Source organism: Panthera leo, chromosome B2, assembly GCF_018350215.1.
Source record: "Panthera leo isolate Ple1 chromosome B2, P.leo_Ple1_pat1.1, whole genome shotgun sequence".
Classification (NCBI taxonomy): domain Eukaryota; kingdom Metazoa; phylum Chordata; class Mammalia; order Carnivora; family Felidae; genus Panthera; species Panthera leo.
This window is the reverse complement of record NC_056683.1, coordinates 4,881,519-4,896,811: the sequence shown is the minus strand read 5'-3', so window position 1 is coordinate 4,896,811 and position 15,293 is coordinate 4,881,519. Positions and strand designations below refer to the sequence as shown.

General features: G+C 47.6%; 1 protein-coding gene across 10 annotated transcripts in view; it reads right to left on the bottom strand.

Annotated features, from left to right (window-relative positions):
- RIPOR2 (RHO family interacting cell polarization regulator 2) overlaps nt 1-15,293 on the bottom strand; it is a 228,928-nt gene that overhangs the window by 43,229 nt on the left and 170,406 nt on the right. For all 10 annotated transcript variants that reach the window (XM_042937755.1, XM_042937747.1, XM_042937748.1 and 7 more), the window contains 4 exons: nt 13,001-13,024; nt 11,856-11,909; nt 8,296-8,445; nt 4,538-4,601 (listed from right to left, as the gene is read on the bottom strand). In XM_042937755.1, the coding sequence (XP_042793689.1) occupies nt 4,538-4,601; nt 8,296-8,445; nt 11,856-11,909; nt 13,001-13,024 (292 nt within the window). The remainder of the gene's footprint in view (nt 1-4,537; nt 4,602-8,295; nt 8,446-11,855; nt 11,910-13,000; nt 13,025-15,293) is intronic.

The window sequence follows — 15,293 nt, the reverse complement described above, 5'->3', positions numbered from 1 at the left end:
TTAGTCTTTTTTTTTTTTTTTTTTTTTTTTAATACTTAGGGGAAAAAAAGCACAATTGACTGGTTTTTACAAATCAGGATAGGGCAGATGTGCTGATTCTAAGAAAATCCAAAGTGCCCTTTAAAACCTGTGCAAATTAGGGCAGGTTTCATCCGCTGCAGGCTTACCTGTGCAAATACACCAGAAGCCTGGTTAAAAAACAAAAACCCCAAAACTGACAAGGTATGTAAAGGGAAAAATCCTTTGAAGGTTTTTTTTCCCCCTTTTCAAAATTACCGGGAATTTCATATCTGAAGAACTTGTCTAATGGGAGAAAGGTACTTGGTACTGATGTTTTTGAGCTTATGAGCCCATGTTATTAAAGCAAAATTTCTTGAAATCGCTTGTGGCGCTATCACACTGAGACCCTGATTACGACCATAATGTAGCCAATTGGCAACAGGCAGGCAAAAACCAGGTCCCGCCCTCTGCTCCCGTAAGCCAATCACCGTACTGGCTGCAGAATTAAAACCAACAGCAGGCCAATCGTAGTTACAGCCTGAGGTCTCTGAGGCCCGGCTGGGGGCTTGCTGGGATTTTCACAGTTGGGGAAATCTTTATGCTTTCTCAGTGGTTTTGTGATTACCGTTGCACGGTCTAGAAAGCTTTCATTTCGGCCTCTCTAAGGACCACTGGGGGCTAGCATCCAGGGATGGGTGGGGGTAGGGGCCTTTTATTTCTATGGTGCATCCTCCGCTACCTTTGGCTGTTTTACTGTAAAACCTACTACGGATTGAACGGGCTTCTGCACCCCATTTGGAAGGCCCAGACACTAGACTAGGCAGCCGCTCACCTTTCCTTCCTTTGCTCAGAGACTTATCTGCCAGAACAATGCTCCCCACCCCACGTTTTCTAGTTCTATGATGCTCTTCCGCTCCAGAGATAAAAAAGATCACACGTGTTGACCGCATATACACAGGGAAAAGGGTGGCCGGGTATTCATGACACTGTGAACAAAGTTTAGCACCTGGTGGAGTAGTTACGAAGCTAAGGAAGTCACGCTTTCTACTCCGAGGCGAAGAGCCAAGCAGCTGGCCAGCCAGGAGCTCTGCTACAGGCCTTCCTGATTTATTGACCAGGTATAAATAATGCAGATTTACTAGCCCACAGGGAGTTCTCCCCTCTGCTGAGGCCTGACCCGCCCTGCAAGCTGGACGGGCAGGTGTAGGCGTGGGGACACACCCCCCCTGGAGGGTCACTGGAACAATCGCTGCGGGAGCTACTGTTCCCCGAGAGCCCACGTCTTTTCGTCACCGTCCTGGTTAACAAGACGCTCCCTCTTTAACCTGACATTCAAGGTGCTTTAAGATCCAGTGCCAACGCACGTCCGTAACTCTTCTTCCGGGAAGCGGCTCAGCCCTGCCGGCCCACCTGTCATTTTCCACATGCTTTTCCCTCTTTGGTGAACGCCATTGCCTTGCTGTTCACGTGCCCAGAGCAGTCCCTCTCATTCGTGTTCAGAGGTGACACTGGGGAGCCTTCCTCCTTCCTCCCTGCTTCCGTCCCCCAAGACAGGTGAGTGGCACCCTTCTCCCCCCACCCCCCCAGGCTTCTGAGATAATCCAGCCTCCCCACTGGTCCAGCAGGTGATTCGTTCCACTGAATGAGAACACGCTGGCTCATACCTCTGGCTCACACCTCCATCTTCTCCAGTGGATGTGTGGAACTCAGACCTGGGGCCACGCATCGGGAGGCAGTGTAGGGCGTGGCCAAAAGCAGGGGCTCCCTAAGTGTTTGATCAGTTGTTTTTATCATCGATCCAGCCACACCCCCACTGCCACACACACACACACACACACACACCCAAAATGGTTGTTTTCTTCACGTTGGGTGGGGCAAAAAGGGAAGTGTGGAAGGGTGTGGCAGGAGGAAGTCGGGTTACCAGGTCTGAAAATATTATGAAATATCCTCAGTTTATGTCAATATGTTTGTTGGGGTAGTTATGTTTTACCAGAAGGAATAACAGATAAGAAAGTAGCTGATGGTAAAGACATAAGACTTCTCGGCAGTGTGAGGACGCTTCCCTTTATCAAAAGAAAGGAAGATTTCCGTGCCGGTGTTACCCTTGAAAGGCTTCCTAGTTGTAGTTTCTGAGTTTTCATGTCAGATTAGGGAAGTGAAAGGCCATGCTCTGAGCCACAGTTTATAGCGTCTGCTTTGCTCTCTTAAACTGCAGTCCTCCTCATATGGGACTGAGCATGGGACTGGGAGAGGCCTGGAATTCAGTGTCAAGTTTGACTCCAACTTAGTGGGTACTAGGACAAGTCACTGAATGCCCACTTCCTGCCAATAAAATGGGGGGAGTTATCACCTCACCAGTGATGGGTGCCCTGGAGAGCCGTGAGCACCAGAAATAGGGGAAACCTGGGACAGCGGGAAGATGTGCTGCCCGAGTTTCTCTCAGTGAGAGACAGACTAGTCTGCACAGATGGTGACTGAGCATCGAGGGAAAGGAGAGGGAAGTGCTTGCTGCTAAACACTGATTCAGGGCAACTGTCTTCCAGAATCAGGCTGCTGCTGAAACCATCCTGAGAGTCTTAAAAAATCTTGCCACCCCCCCCACCCCCGACTTGCTGGGTCTGGGGCAGGGCCTGAGCGGTTTTGGAACCTCTGACTCTCGTGAGGACCCAACATGAAGACAAGAAACGGAAAACTGAAAGGCCATGGATGCCCCACCTCGGTGGTACCGCCGGTGTTGAGATTTAACACCAAATCCCAAACCAGTTCACTCTCAGGCCTGCCCAAGAGAAGAATGCAGCCATTGCAGACACTGAAGGTCAAGGTCACTGTTACTCCAGCAATAAACATGCAGAGCGGCTCTCGTGCTGTCACGGGGGGCCTGGTGTTGGACACAAACAGTGCCCTGCAGACTTAAATGACAGATTCTAAAACGAAAGTCTCCTGTTGAACACTTGAAAAAGTACCCCTTCTCTACTCCCTTCACTGCAAAAAGTAGGCAAGAGGGTGATTAAGTTCCCATTAGCAACAAGCCAGGGATCAGGCTGCCGATGAAACCCGAGGACCGGAACCGCCTGCGCCCAGCCCTCGAGGCTGCAGTCAATGGGCCCAAACTCAAGACTCAACGGATTTGCCGCTGCTGATCTGAGAGCCCTGCCCGCGAGGCCCGGGCGATGCTCCGTCTGCTACAGCGGGCACGCCTTGTTTGTTCTGAAGATGCCGCGCTACAAATATAACCCCATCATGCTTCTAGGTTGGAACTTTCCAGAGCAAACACCACAGACGCACTGGGAAAAAGAGGAAAACGCAGAGACCTCTGTGGGTTTAACACTAGAGATGAATAAAAGGAAGTAACCGGTGGGTAGTTTACAGAAAACATGAGTGCAAAGGAGTAACTGAAGTAACACCACAGAGAAGCCAGAAGACAAATCGAGGTGTGGGATACTCTATACAACGGTTTCTATGCCAAGTTGACGGTAGGAAGAAAATGGGAAGGGTCTGTGTTAGGTGATAGCAAGCCTAAGAGAGACACCGAATGACCACTTACGATGCCTGGACCTCATGTGGATCCCGATGGCAACATACCAACCATACAAAGCATTTTTGAGACAACTGGGAAACTTGGATCAGGGAACAGATTAGTAACAAAGGCATGTTCGTTTCATTAGACATGATAATACTGGGCATTGTGGTTATGGGAGAAGATGTCCCTATTCTTTTTAAAAAAATTTTTTTTTTACGTTTTTATTTATTTTTGAGAGACAGAGAGAGACAGAGCATGAGTGGGGGAGGAGCAGAGGGAGAGGGAGACACAGAATCGGAAGCAGGCTCCAGGCTCTGAGCTGTCAGCACAGAGCCCAACATGGGGCTCGAACTCACAGACCATGAGATCATGACCTGAGCTCAAGTCGGATGCTTAACCAAGCGAGCCACCAAGGCACCCCAAGATGTCCCTATTCTTTAAGGGATGCGTATTGAAATATATACAGGCAGACTCATATCTGGGCTACACATCATCAAAGGAAAAAACCAAATGAAGCAAATGTGGCAAAATCTTACTAATTATTAAATCTAGGTGATATGGGGCTCGCTGTAAATTCTCTTCACTTTTGTGTATGTCTGAGATTCTGCCATAATAAAGATTCAAGGATGCAGGCGAGTCTTAGGACCAGAAGGTTCTGGAACATCAATACATTAACATAAATGGGAAGGGGTAAAGGTGGCGGCACAGTGCCTTTGCAAGAAAAATAAAAATAGTGTGAGCTCTGTCTGTGGAGATGGCTCCTGACTCTCTGTGGGGGAAAAATACCTTTCATCTTTTTTTTTAGTTTATTTATTTTGAGAGAGAGAGAGAGAGAGAGAGACAGAGCGTGACCAGGGGAGGGGCAGAGAGAGAGGGAGACGCAGAATCCCAAGCAATCTCTGCTATCAGCACTGAGCCTGACATGGGACTCGAACCCATGAACCGTGAGATCATGACCTGAGTTGAGATCAAGAGTCAGACACATAACTGACTGAGCCCCCCAGGTGCCCCGAGTACCTTTCATCTTGATGGAGAACTCCCCCAGCAGATTCTCCAGCTCTGCTTCAATGGCACACATGTTCTGTGGACAGTACAAAAGAGTGGCATCAGACCTAGGCTTCTCTCCCACAACAGCTCAAGCCGCACGACGTTCTCTCGGCCGCAAACAAGTAACTAGTGCTTGGATTCCAGGAGACTCCTGGAAGTCTCCAGCACTGCCGGAGAAGCCTGCTCGACAAAATGGTGCACGGGAAATTCAGAGCCCAGAACAAGTTCAATTATTTCCATGCGCAACAACGAGGACTGGGATGCTAGATAAGCAGGAAAGCAGTCTTCTCCTAAATGGAGAAGATCAAGGCCGTTACGTTGCTGACTCCGGGACCTACTGCAACAGGAGCCTTGCTGTGTTGCCTTCAGATGGCACATCAGTTATGTCATCAAATTATGCCATGGACAGACGAATCCAGAACATGACATGCTGGAAGAACTGGCCCGGATTCTATGTAGGGTCCATGTTGGGGGGTGGGGGGAAGAAGTTCTAGACAAAAGAGGCTAAAGAGACATAACAACCAGATGCGACCTGTTGACTTTCATTGCATCCTGATTCGAAGGACAATAAACTAAGACAGAAAAGACATTACTGGACCAAATAGGGGACGTCTGGAAATGCACAGGCTCTTTGATAACTCTGTTGAGTGGATTAATTTTCTTACTTGTGACAATGCTGTGTGTTTGTGCAAGGGATACACAGATTACACGGGTTGCCATTATGGGATCGGCGCTGAAATACTTACTGTAAAGTGTCATAATGTCTACTACTGACTGTCAAATGACTCAACAAGAAAAAAAAAAGAAAAGAAAAAGAAAAAATTGGGCCTATGTGAGAGAAGGAAACCAAACGGGGCAAACTGTTACCAACTGGTCAACCTCCGTAAAGGTAGATGGTGTTTATTACGCTAGTCTTGACTGTTCTGTCGACTGGGAATTTTTCTTAATGAAAAGGGGGGGGGGGGGGCAAAAATAGCACTGTGCTCTATGAGTGACGCGGGGCTCCTGAGGTGCCCGGAAGTGATTCCTGGGTGTGACGAGAGTCCTCTGCTGACTCTGGAGTTGAGGGGACACTGAAGGCAGAAGAAGGGACACTATCTCAGCGTGTGGTTAGACTCGTCATTGCCCCCACCCTGCCTTCTCAGTATCTGATGACCCAAACAGAGCCACTGGAGATCAGAAAAGGAAAAGCACCCTGGCGGGGGGGCTCTCCCCACGGGGCCCCTCTGCAGGTCGACCAGCTTAAGCTCCGGAGACCACCTCGGCTGCAGGAAGCAGCGGTGCCCATGCCCGCCCCCTCCCCCAGGCGGGGGCACCTGCAGGCTTCCCCCTCAGCAGTCAGCCTCCACGATGGGAGGGAGGGTGGGGGTGGGGAGGGCCAGCCCAGGGTGCTGACAGGGATGGCTCCCTTTACATTTTGTTTGCTGAGGACTTCAGGACTGATCTGTAAGGCTACTGCTTCTCCTACTTGTTCCTTTGTTCTGCCCCAAAAGATCACTCTTCTGAACTGGTGCCTGAATGGGACGCAAAGAGAATGGCATTGTCTTTCCCCTTGTAAGCTCTTAGTGCCTGAAACAGCTTCGCAAACCTGGGGGAAACTTCCTGAAGTCTGAGCTCTGTGCTGCTCGAAAGCTTTGAAAGCAAACCCTCGGTATTATAAACCTCTTTTCTTAGAGCATCGTGCGTTTCTGTGAAAGAACACGTTACACTCTCCAAAAAGGCCAGTGATGTTATCATGCAAGCCAGGATTGGCACCAGTGTCCTCAAAAAAACCTTGGGGCCAGCTAGTCTAGCGGCTGAAGACCTCTGTGGACAGGATTTGCTTCCATCTCGCCCGTGCAGCGACTGATGAACGTGGCTGCACCTGCGGAAGCATCCAGAGCCTTCTTGCCCTAAACATTCTTTGCTATCAAATCCTGGCTTTGCAGTTCTGGGAAGACACAAACCCACCTGATGTCAAGTGAGGTAGGGCCCTGCAGCAATCCGACACTTTCTTCTCTAAGGCAGAAGTCCCTCTTGCTGAAATTGTAATCTACATCTTTGAATTTGCGAGCAGACTGTGATGCCATGTTTTGGCACTTGACCAAGGGCAGGTGTTTCCAAAACGGCTAGCAAATGTTCCAGGACAGGAAGCTCCTGCCGGTCCGTTATCTGCTCGTGGACTCTGAACGATCTCTATAACTGCTCTTTTGATGTCATGAATATGGAGAAAGGTGGTCTCATGAACTAGGGCTGGGCTACTTCTAAGCCAGAGATCCTCAACCCCTGGGTTCACCAACTTGGACAAGGAAAAGAAACCCTCCGCTGTTTCCCAACCTCTAATTGAAACTTATCGTGTTGAAGTGTCACAAATGTAGAAAGGAAGCCCCAGCAGTATGACCAGTACCTGTGACTCTGACACGGACAGAAATCACAGGCATGTTCCTGGTCACATCATTTGTTCTAGGTACCTTGAAAAATCATTTATACTTTTTGCTGCTTTAAAATCTTATAACTTTAAACAAGTAGAGACACTGCTAGATCTTATAACTTAACGTTGATGTGCTAATAAAGCGGCAGAACCAAAGCATAGCATGATAATCAAAATATTTTGCTTTTTAAGGTATTTTGACAACTGGACGGCTAATATTGAAATATCTGTTTCAGGATAATTGGTTTCTTTTGAATTCCTGGATTCTTTGTATTTTATTTCATGCATTTAAAAAGCGTTGTTCTGAAAGGGGAACATGGGTAAAGAAGCCCATTTCAGACCACGGAAAGGGACTAACGGTTCCGACCAGAGGCACAGCTTGAATGGCCATACAAAGTGACCCGTGAGGTCCCTCCCGCCGCAGGGTTGTGACAGACGCTCCGCTCTGGGAACTGTCCAGCAGACCCTCATGGGGCTGATGACTTCATTCATGGAATTCGATCGGTGAGCAGACTCACGGGCTAGTGAGACAAGCTGCTTTAATAATTCAGCTTTCATCAAAGACACTTGGTATCAGGTGACCCCAGGAGGACTGAAGATCTCCCTGTGTCATATGTTTGAGCCTCAGAGACAGAAGCCAGGAGAGCACACTTCTGCTCAGGGTTCTTTATCTTGCCTCCTTTAAGATAGAAGGGAACTTCCTTACAATAAAATAATCCTGGGCAGGAGGCTTAGCGATACCCAACATCCAGGGAAGCCATCTTACCCACCGGGTCTGTTCGACTTCCAGGAATAAAGCCAGATTCGACCACACGCTAGAAAATTTGGAAGCGCACTTAAATGTCAAAAACCAGGGCATCGCGGCTGACTTGAGCATTCACTGAAATTTCCGACAAGCGTTTGCAGCCTACGTGTGCAAAGAGTACAAGGCAGCACGAGCACACAAGAGCGAATGGCTTCGTAGAATCTACAGTCTTAGGGTTTTACAAGCTTGTGAGCAAGCATGTTCCAAGGCACTAGGAAACGGGTGTCTGACAGGCGATGTTCGGGGACTGAGAAAAGCCAATAAAGGCTGCGGGGTCTAATGAAGACTCTGAACAAAAATACAACTGGGCAAACTACCCAGCAGTCATCTTAAATAATTCCACGGACAGCCTCAAACCAACGCGAGAGAGGCCAACAGTAAAACATCTCCCTGAACAGTAGCATGGGGCCAGAGGCTGCCGCTCCCTTGTTGCTGGCGGTGACCAGCGATTCTGACAATCCCGGGGTGGGGGGCCTGGGGGGGACTTAAGCTGCTGAGAAGACCTGCGCGTACCTCCGTGTACTCCCTGTAGCTGCGACTGATCTCGGACAGACTCTCCCGGGCAGCTCTACTGGCTGGGGAGGCTGCGAAGGCTTGCTTCATTTTGCTGGCACCGTCTTGGAGGCGTCTTTGGATACAGTAAGCTTCGTAGAGTTCGTCCACCTGTCGGAATCACAAGAGGGCACACAAGGGGTGTAAACATTTCATCTCACTTGGAAGAAGTTACATAGGCCATGGCTACGTGCTTAAGGTATTTACGTTTCCGACCTCAACAAGGGGACTCTTGGCAGAAGCGTCATCCTTTCAGACAGAGACCAATCGTTTTTGTTTTAGCCACTGGGATCCATTTTCCATTTTGAAGCAGATTTTAATCTGAGCTGTCTTTTCAAATGGCACAAAATGGAAATGAGCTGAACATCGGTGGCTGTGTGAGATGCGTACTGGATAACGAAGGCAGGAGTCTTCTTCATAAGCAAAAAAACGCTGGAAGCGTTTATATGAGGCTATTATCACTTTATTTTAAGAGGACTGTCACAAGGTGATATCCACACATGTAAATTTATCAATTAAAAAAAAAAAGAAATTGAGGGGTGCCTGGGTGGCTCAGTCGCTTAAGCGTCCGACTTCGGCTCAGGTCATGATCTCGCGGTCCTTGGGTTTGAGCCCCACGTCGCGCTCTGTGCTGACAGCTCAGAACCTGGAGCCTGCTTCCGATTCTGCGTCTCCCTCTCTCTCTGACCCTCCCCCACTCATGCTCTATCTCTCTCTGTCTCTCAAAAATAAATAAACATTAAAAAAATTTTAAAAAAATTGAGCCAAGATTTTACAAAAATCATTTCCAATAAAGAGCCTCACAATAGACGTGAGCATTTTCCTCCTACACCTCTACACCTATGCCTCTAGATGATAATAAACCTTCTGCAAATGACTATCAACCATACTCATTCTATAAGCCTGATAATCACTTGATGCCTCTAAGGCAGTGATGTTCAATCAACCCAAGGCTGTTTTGACACCCAGGGGACATTCGGCAAAAGCTGGGGCCGTTTTTTTTTCCCGTGGCACAGCTGAGAGGTGCTACTGCTATCTGGTAGGTATAGAGGCCATGGATACTCAACATCCTGAGCAGGAGAGGGCAGCCCCCACAGCACAGGCCATCTCCAAACGTGCCTACACCGAGAGAACCTCGTTATTGCCGGTCACGTGTAGGTGCACAGGCTTGGACTCTCCTCCATTATCCACACGCTACCCAGTTAACTACAACAGCTTGCAGGCAGATTAAAAGGACACTAGCACCAGGCGTGAGCAGAAGCAAAGGAAATCCATGAGACCAGGAAGCCTGCCTCGGACAACTTGTTTTCCTTTCTGTACGCACTTCACTGCCTCAAAAAGCTACAGAGCCAGAAGACGGTCGAGGTAAATGTCATGGGTTTTGGAGCTGAAGATTCCTCTTTGGTTCTGAAGGCGAGTTTTGGGGCGCTCGCTAAAAAGCATCAGTAGGACCCGCCAGTGGCGTGGTTTTCCCCAGTTGCGGTCTCTACATTAGACGTCATCACACTCAGCTTAGAAGATGAACGTTAAGAGATTGCAAATTATTCTCTGGTTACAGGATTCTCTGTCGCTCTTCAACAGTTCACTGCGCTCTGCTGAGAGCAATTGCCAGACTCCGGGAAGCAGCCTTTCATCTTTGGGGCCGATGGATTCGTGCCTGATTAAGGGGGAGACCTAAGACTCAGGGGTGGTGATGTGCCGGTAAAATCGTTGGGCTGGTGACCGGCACAGAAGGTGGTTCCCATACTTAAAAGTTAAACTCAGCCTTACTTGGTGAGCTCATTACCATGCTGATGGCCAGGCCCCACTCTGAGATGCTGATTCAGGAGGTTAGGGCTGGGCTGGGCATCTGAAGTTTTAAATAAACGCTGCAGATCGTTCTGACGCGGGAGGTCCCCACGAAACTCTTAGAAACGCAAGAGCTGATACCTCTTCCAGCGCAGGTCAGGCGGTTGTACCCAGGTAATCCCCTGGAAGCCTGCGCCTTCAACCTTTCCCCCCACCGTGGCCGGGTTTGCCAAAAACTCCGAGTCTGTAATCCCGTCTACAAGGAAGCTGCTGGCGGGGTGCTGGTTTAGCCCTGATGATGTAGTCCACTACTTTGCATTTACAGATAAGTTAATTCTTCGTTTTCATTTCAATATCAACCTATCCTGGCCAAATGGAGTTCACCTTTAGGATAAAGGGTTACCACGTACTCACCTTAGTGGAAACGGGCCCGTCTGTAGGCAAGCATCTGTCTCGACTCTAAGTCAGCAGCGGCTCTCATCAAATAAACGGACTGACTCACTCGGTTGACTATAATTTGTGAGGCATGCTGTATATAGGTGTTGCAAACAGACTGCTACCAACCTTTAACAGCCGCCGGGATTGTTGTGTTTAACAACGATGGATACAAGATGGATAAATTCACTCCTACCTAATGCAGGGTTGTGCCTTCTTGCTGGGTTTCAATCTGCCAACACTTGCCGGCCACACGGATACCTTCTGATGGATGTCATTGTTTTATTTATTAACAGAAATTGGAGCGGTTTCAGATTTGCGGAGGGAAAAGGGATTTGTCAGAGTGGGAACGCACAAAGGCAGTTATAGATACGCGTGCTTACGTGCGCATAAATCATCACAGAATTTTAAAATGAAGGAACTCTTAGGGTCATTTAGATCGAACACGTGCACCTCCCAGCCCCATTTCACAGAGTGGAACACTCAGGTCCACGTAGGTGATAGAGGCCAGAGAGTACACGCCTGGAATCCAGGGCTTCTGACTCCTAGCACAGAGATCGGCTGAAGCGTCCAGTCTCCGTACTTGGAAGAGTCTCCTCTGCCACGCGGGGATGCAGACAGGAATAGCCACTGGTGTGATTTAGCGGCTCCCAAAGGGAAATATTTCCAGGCTGTCCCGGTAACTCTCTTAAGTGTTCAGAACAAGGGGTGACAAAGTCCCACCCCACAGAAGTCTGGCTGGACCATCAGTGAAGTATCTGTAGGGTTCAGGGCTGGGTGTCAGGGAGCCTGGCAAAATGGCCCCCATCTATGCGGGCGACAAAGATGAAGAGGTCATGCGAGGAAGGGCAGAAGGAACTGGGCGCTCGACAGAGTTAGAGAGGTACATGGAAGCGTCCGTAAGTACTTCTACGGCCTTCACGAAGAAGTTTCCGGGGTACCGAGTTGTATGCGTGCCCAGAGGTCAAGTTTCGCAAGCGTGAAGTTTCTCCTAGGTCCGTTTGGTTCAGTCTTTACCAAGACTACGTGGAGACTAAAAGCCCAGCAGGAGGCACTGTGGGTGCCTCACGGGAAGCACTTAATGTCTGTTGAACTGAGTAGGGTCGGTACTATGCCGGACTGTCAGGCTCCTAAGTCTTGTTTGTCTCCATCTTTACTGCCTGTTGGAAGACTTAACTGCTAGGAGTCAATTAGGTAAGAAATTGTCCACGGACCAGACGCCACGCTTAGGCCCAAGGCGTAGTGATTAGTGACTGAGAACGGAAACACAGAAGCAAGACAACAGGAACTTCCATTACCTTACTGATGTGAAACTCCAGGCGTCTCATGTATCTTTCAATCGTTTTAATTTGCTGGAAATAAAAGAAGAAGTTTGAAAAAAAATGCAGCCATTTACAGTTTAACCCATCTAGACTGGCAGGAATATCTTCTCCCCGCTCTCCTACTCAGAAGTACCAGAAAATGCGAACCCTCCCCCCTTTCTTCCAATCTTGGCTATTTCAGAGACTCTCTATGAACAATTCGGGAAGTATTTTCTGAAACATGGAATAAATATTCCGACAGATGAACTCGAGCTGGTTATTGGAATCGTTATGTGGAACATCGAGGGAAGCCAATCAAATGGAACTCACTGGGTCTCTGGCAGGACGGTATCATGTTGGGCTAGACCTCAATCCCTCCATTCTATCACCTCTAAGATGAACTCACCCCCCTGCCTTTTAGTGTCTCTGAAACGGGGGTGCATTTTACAATCCCTACTGCCGGTGCACACTCACAGATAATCACAGTGGTTCTATGTGCCATCCCTTCGTTTGAGTTATAAATACTGTTATTACACGCATTCAATTTAATTACCCTTTAAAATGTCTTCAAAAAAACCATCATACCATGATTCAGCATTAAAACTTTCTCTGCATCTACAGAAAGGCATGGGAAGGGGACAGCAGCATATTGAAAGAAACAAAAACAAAATCTACAACGAAAAGAAAGCTCGAAGGGCTTTGTCCTGAGGCATACAATACAAATTTTAAGTGAAAAGAAAAAAAATGGTGCCAGGATTTAACTGGAATCACTTTTTTCCCTCTTAGGCGCATATAAAATACCAGTGTATTTTCCAATCAAGGACGTCTTTGGCTTGATGAAACAGTATAGTCCATATTTAGAAGGGGCACAGGTAAGGTGCTTAAATACCTGGGAAGTCCTGAAACTCATCAGCACACCGAGAACCCTCCAACCAGGTGGCACTTTTATGGAAGTGACCTTAAAGACGGCATTGGAGCTACATGATGGTACCCCCTCATTAGAGAAAAGCATGACTTTTTCTAGGCTTAGAAAAATCCTCAGTTCTCTGAGGTCTTGTTATGCCTAAGAGGACATCACTGACCTCTATTCAAAGATTCAGTGCTTATTTTCCAGCAACTCTCAGCACAGAATGATAACTTACCTTGTCTAGGTCATACAGGACACCCTAAAATAAAAAAAAAAAAAAAAGGAGTGTTGGGATTAAAAGTTATTCTCCTCAAAATTGTTACTGATATGAACAGAGGGGTTTAGTCTGCATTTCTGCATTACCAGTGAAATGATGATCAAACCTGCCAAGTTCTACTGGGTTATTTCAAATAGCGGTAAGAGTACTTTTAAGAGCCAATATTTATTTATACTTCGTGTCTCCAGAATTCCACCCCAATCTCTCTGCATGCTGGGAGCTTTAAGGGTTTCACTTGCTTTTAGCTCTCCTCTCTTACGTATTGAGGAACACATAAATTCATGTTAACTTTTCATTTTTTTAATGTTTATTTTTTTGATAGAGACAGAGCATGAACAGGGGAGGGGCAGAGAGAGCAAGAGAGAGCGAGAGAGAGTGAGAGAGAGGGAGACACAGAATTTGAAACAGGCTCCAGGCTCTGAGCTGTCAGCACAGAGCCCGATGCGGGGCTCAAACCCATGAACTGTGAGACCATGACCTGAGCCGAAGTCGGATGCTTAACCGACTGAGCCACCCAAGTGCCCCCATGTTAACTTTTAAATAAAGAAGGGGCGCCTGGGTGGCTCAGTCGGTTGGGCGTCCGACTTCAGCTCAGGTCACGATCTCGCGGTCCGTGAGTTCGAGCCCCTTGTCGGGCTCTGGGCTGATGGCTCAGAGCCTGGAGCGTGCTTCCGATTCTGTGTCTCCCTCTGTCTCTGCCCCTCCCCCGTTCATGCTCTGTCTCTCTCTGTCTCAAAAATAAATAAAAAACGTTAAAAATAAAAAAAAATAAAAAATAAAATAAAATAAATAAAAAAATAAAAAATATTAAAAAAATTAAAAAAATTAAAAAAATTAAAAAAAATAAAGAAAAAAAGTTAACAGAAAATGCGGCAGTGATATATGTGTTAAAAGAATACTTGCCTTCCTGTTTAAACAGATAAAACTGGTGTTTAAGAGGTGTCCTGGAGGGCGGTGATATGCTTTTCACAAAATGTTTTTTTAAGCAAGTTCATTTCCTGTGTGCTCATAATATCACAGCATAATCAGTACACCATTCCCACAGCCCCTTCGGGAGGGGTTTTATGGGACACTAGGTCCTGGCAGAAGCCCCTCCATCCATTCACCATTGTTCTCCAAGGAGACACATTTGTTGCCATTGGGGATGGCCAAGGGCATAGAAGCCCATTCCATGAGGAGCCACTCCCCACAGAGATGGGGCAGTTCATACTCTAACATCACCAGGGTATAAAATCCTTAGCTTCGACAAAGCTTTTAACCTCTAAGCCTTCAAAAAAGGACACCACTACAGTTTGTAGCAAATCTCCTAAAACAGAAGAAGAGAGCGGCTGTTCACGCACAGCTGGACCCTCTAGTATATGGAGACTTTTCCTGGGCTTTCCGAAGCCTCGAGACATTCTGGTGTAAGATCATTTAGAACGGAACTAAATCGTTTTTTAAAGCTTATTTCATTTATTTTGAGAGAGAGAGACAGAGAGAGACAGCGCAAGCAGGGGAGGGTCAGAGAGAGAGGGAGAGAGAGAGAATCCCAAGCAGGCTCCGCACTGTCAGAGTGGAGCCTGATGCGGGGCTCGAACTCACGAACCCAAGATCGTGACCTGAGCCAAAACCAAAAGTCAGATCTTAACCCACTGAGCCACCCAGGTGCCCCTGAACAAAATCATTTAAAATAGTGTATACAGGGGTGCCTGGGTGGCTCAGTCGGTTAAAGCATCCAACTTTGGCTCAGGTCACGATCTCACGGTTTGTGAGTTTGAGGTCAGCTTCGGGCCGTGTGCTGACAGCTCGGAGCCTGGAGCCTGCTTCGGATTCTGTGTCTCCCTCTCTCTCTGACCCTCCCCCGCTCACGCTCTGTCTCTTTCTTTCTCTCTCAAAAATAAACATTAAAAATAAAATAAAGTAGTGTATAGATTAGAGGCCCCTCTGCAAGCAGACAAGTCTTCACAGATTCATTGGACTAGAGGACATCTACAAACATCTTGGGCAGGAGGACATGTAACTAAAGTGGATGGGGGCCCCTCCAGCTTCTCATAACAGGCACCGCTGGAGCCTCCTTCCTTTCCCTCGTTGACGTCACTGAACTGTACTATTTTCTTAGTGGTTCTGGGTTCCAAATTCTGCACTAACAATATGCTAGGACAACCCCAATTTTGCATTTCCTTATATTACTGGGAAGAGGGGCAGAGGGGGTTGTGGCTGTTGTTTAGTATTTTTTCTTTTTTTAAAATATCTTTTAAATGTTTATTTATTT